The sequence below is a fragment of the Salvelinus sp. IW2-2015 genome, linkage group LG13 (genome assembly GCF_002910315.2).
Source record: "Salvelinus sp. IW2-2015 linkage group LG13, ASM291031v2, whole genome shotgun sequence".
NCBI classification, from domain to species: Eukaryota; Metazoa; Chordata; class Actinopteri; order Salmoniformes; family Salmonidae; genus Salvelinus; species Salvelinus sp. IW2-2015.
Genome location: NC_036853.1, coordinates 1,122,246 through 1,124,911, shown reverse-complemented (window position 1 = coordinate 1,124,911; position 2,666 = coordinate 1,122,246). Strand labels below are relative to the sequence as shown.

Genomic DNA, 2,666 nt, shown 5'->3' with positions numbered 1-2,666 from the left:
TTTCTTCCTAGGTTTTGGCCTTTCTAGGAATTTCCTAGCCACCGCGCTTCTTACACTGCCATTGCTGCTGTTGGTAAGGCTGGGTTTCTGTACAGCACTTTGAGATATCAGCTGATGTACGAAGGGCTATATAAATACATTTGATTTGATGTATATAAATACATATATTTACCCCAAAAATATATGTGGGATTGGAAATGATGCAGACAATTACATTGACGGAAGCTACAGTCTATCTGCAATGTTAAAGCTGATCTACCCCCTAAAGAAAATATTTTTAAAATACATTTTTTTTAAATTAAAAGCATTCCGCTACTCTTATTGTTAGCATGTTTTCACCTGTGAAAATAAACTTGCGCCCCTGTAAAAATATGCTGTGCGTGTGAGGCTTAATAGTGAGGCGTGTAGTAGTTGAGCATTTATACATGCCCACTGGAAAACTAAACATCTCCCACCGAAGCTCTCACTCCAGCAGACCAATGGAAAGATGTCTGTCTGTCTATCTGTCTGTTGGTCTGTCTGTGTTCTGCTGCTTATTAGTAAATACATTTTTGTGTACGTTTGTATGGTTTTATGGTTGTATGGTTGTATGTGTGTGTCAGTTTGCACCTGCATCCATTTGTTTCTGTGCAAATCTTTTTGTTTGTGTATCAGACACCAGTAGTGTTGGCTAACCACACCTMCACCCAGCACCTGGCAGMTTKYTGGAGAGCATGCTGGACATATGCCRCTGCCGTCATCGGTGAGAACCAACCTCTGAATGTGTGTGTGTGCTAGTGTCTATGCGTACAAATGCCGCACTACACTACCTTCTCCAGCTGATTGATGCCCTCCTCCACGCAACATATGGAGGCCACCGCCCTCAAGGCGTGTGCGTAGAGGTCGCTGAAGCAGTCCTGCCGGCAGATCTTAAACARGGCCACCACAGCGCCCTCCTGTGGACAAACAAAAACAACAACACCATTAGCATCATCATTCACATTAGCATCGCAGACAATGCTCAGTGCTTAACAAGCTAGCCTGAGCTTATGTCAAATTGATAGTCCCTCAAGCCAAACAGACTGTGCTAGCTCAAACCTTCCAATAGCCAAAAGTGCCCAATAGACTTGCCAACAATTGACTATCCAACCAGGCCAAGTCAAGCCATTAGTGCTCAGTAGGCTTACCAATCTGACAGGCTAGCCAATGACTCACCTTAACCCTAAGGTCAATGTCCGCGCCCTCATATTAAAAACATCCCCCCAAAAAAATCTGTCAGTTTAAGCTAGATATATCAGAGTTTTTTTTTTGCATTGGATGCGTCTCAATCCAACGCATCTGCCCATGTAACACTTCCGCGTCTGCGGTGAAAGGTGACAGAGCTTGAGCAGTGTTTGTCAGAACATGAGACATCCAGAAAATCCCTCTTCTCACAAAAAAGTCTGTAGCGTCCAAACGGTTTGGCCTACAAACTATTATGACCATTACCACGAGCCNGTGTTTGTCAGAACATGAGACATCCAGAAAATCCCTCTTCTCACAAAAAAGTCTGTAGCGTCCAAACGGTTTGGCCTACAAACTATTATGACCATTACCACGAGCCCGTCCTTCCCAATTAAGATGCCACCAACGTCCTGTATATCTCTCAAATATAGGACAGACACTTCAGAACAAACCTCCTTTTTGGGGGGGACTATCTGTTGTTCCATGTAGTGAATTTGTTTTTTAATGTGTTTGTTTGGGATAAAATCAGTAAGGCCCCAACATTTATTTCAAATATTTTTTTCAGAATTTATTTGTATACTTCAAGGGGTCTAAAAATTTGAATTCAAATAGACAAAAATGTACCTTCGTATGACCTTCTTAAAACAATTCCATACAGCTTAATAGTACCCCACCCCTCCACCGGCTTAGACTCTTACGGGTTAAAGGACCAGTGCAGTCAAAAACGAGATATTTCTGTGTTTTATATATATATATAAAATGATGATAATGCTCCAGTGGAAGAGCTGTTTGAAAAAGACTGCCTGAAAATTCAGCCTGTTGGGTTGAGTTTTAGCCTTCCTGGTGACATCACCAGGCGGTAAATTAGTTAATAGACTAATAAGAAAGAGCATCTCTGCCAATAACATTTAGTTTTCAGTTTCCCCTCCTCACTCAGGCCATTCCCAGACAGTCCTAGCAGAATTCTTGCTTGAAAAATGTATCTTTGCTAAGAAGCAATTTTTGTTTATTTTTGACCATTTTATTTGAAAACAATCACTGCAAGGTAATTAATTGTTACCCAGAAATGATTTGATATTCAGATAAAAACGACCTTTAAAGCTACAATATGTAACTTTTGGGAGACCCGACCAAATTGACGTAGAAATGTAAGTACTAGATCTGTCATTCTCATTGAAACCAAGTATAAGAAGCGGTAGATCTGTTCTGTGTGCGCTTAAGTTGAATTTTTGCATCTTTTATTTTCAGTTTTGTACACCAGCTTCAAACAGCTGAAAATACAATATTTTTGTTTTTTGGAAAATATATTTCACAGCGGTTTAAACGAGACAATGATTCTCTACATAAATGACTGTTTGTTGTGTCACATAAACTGACATTAGGCTAACTATAAAAAATTTAGCAACCAGGAAAATGTGCAATTTCTGCATAGTGCACCTTTAATAGTGTCTGATTAATAAACT

General features: G+C 40.1%; 1 protein-coding gene across 1 annotated transcript in view; it reads right to left on the bottom strand.

The window, feature by feature from the left end:
• LOC111971925 (protein inscuteable homolog) overlaps positions 1-2,666 on the bottom strand; it is a 48,978-nt gene that overhangs the window by 13,483 nt on the left and 32,829 nt on the right. The window contains 1 exon segment of the mRNA XM_023998715.2: positions 810-935. Coding sequence (XP_023854483.1) covers positions 810-935 — 126 coding nt within the window.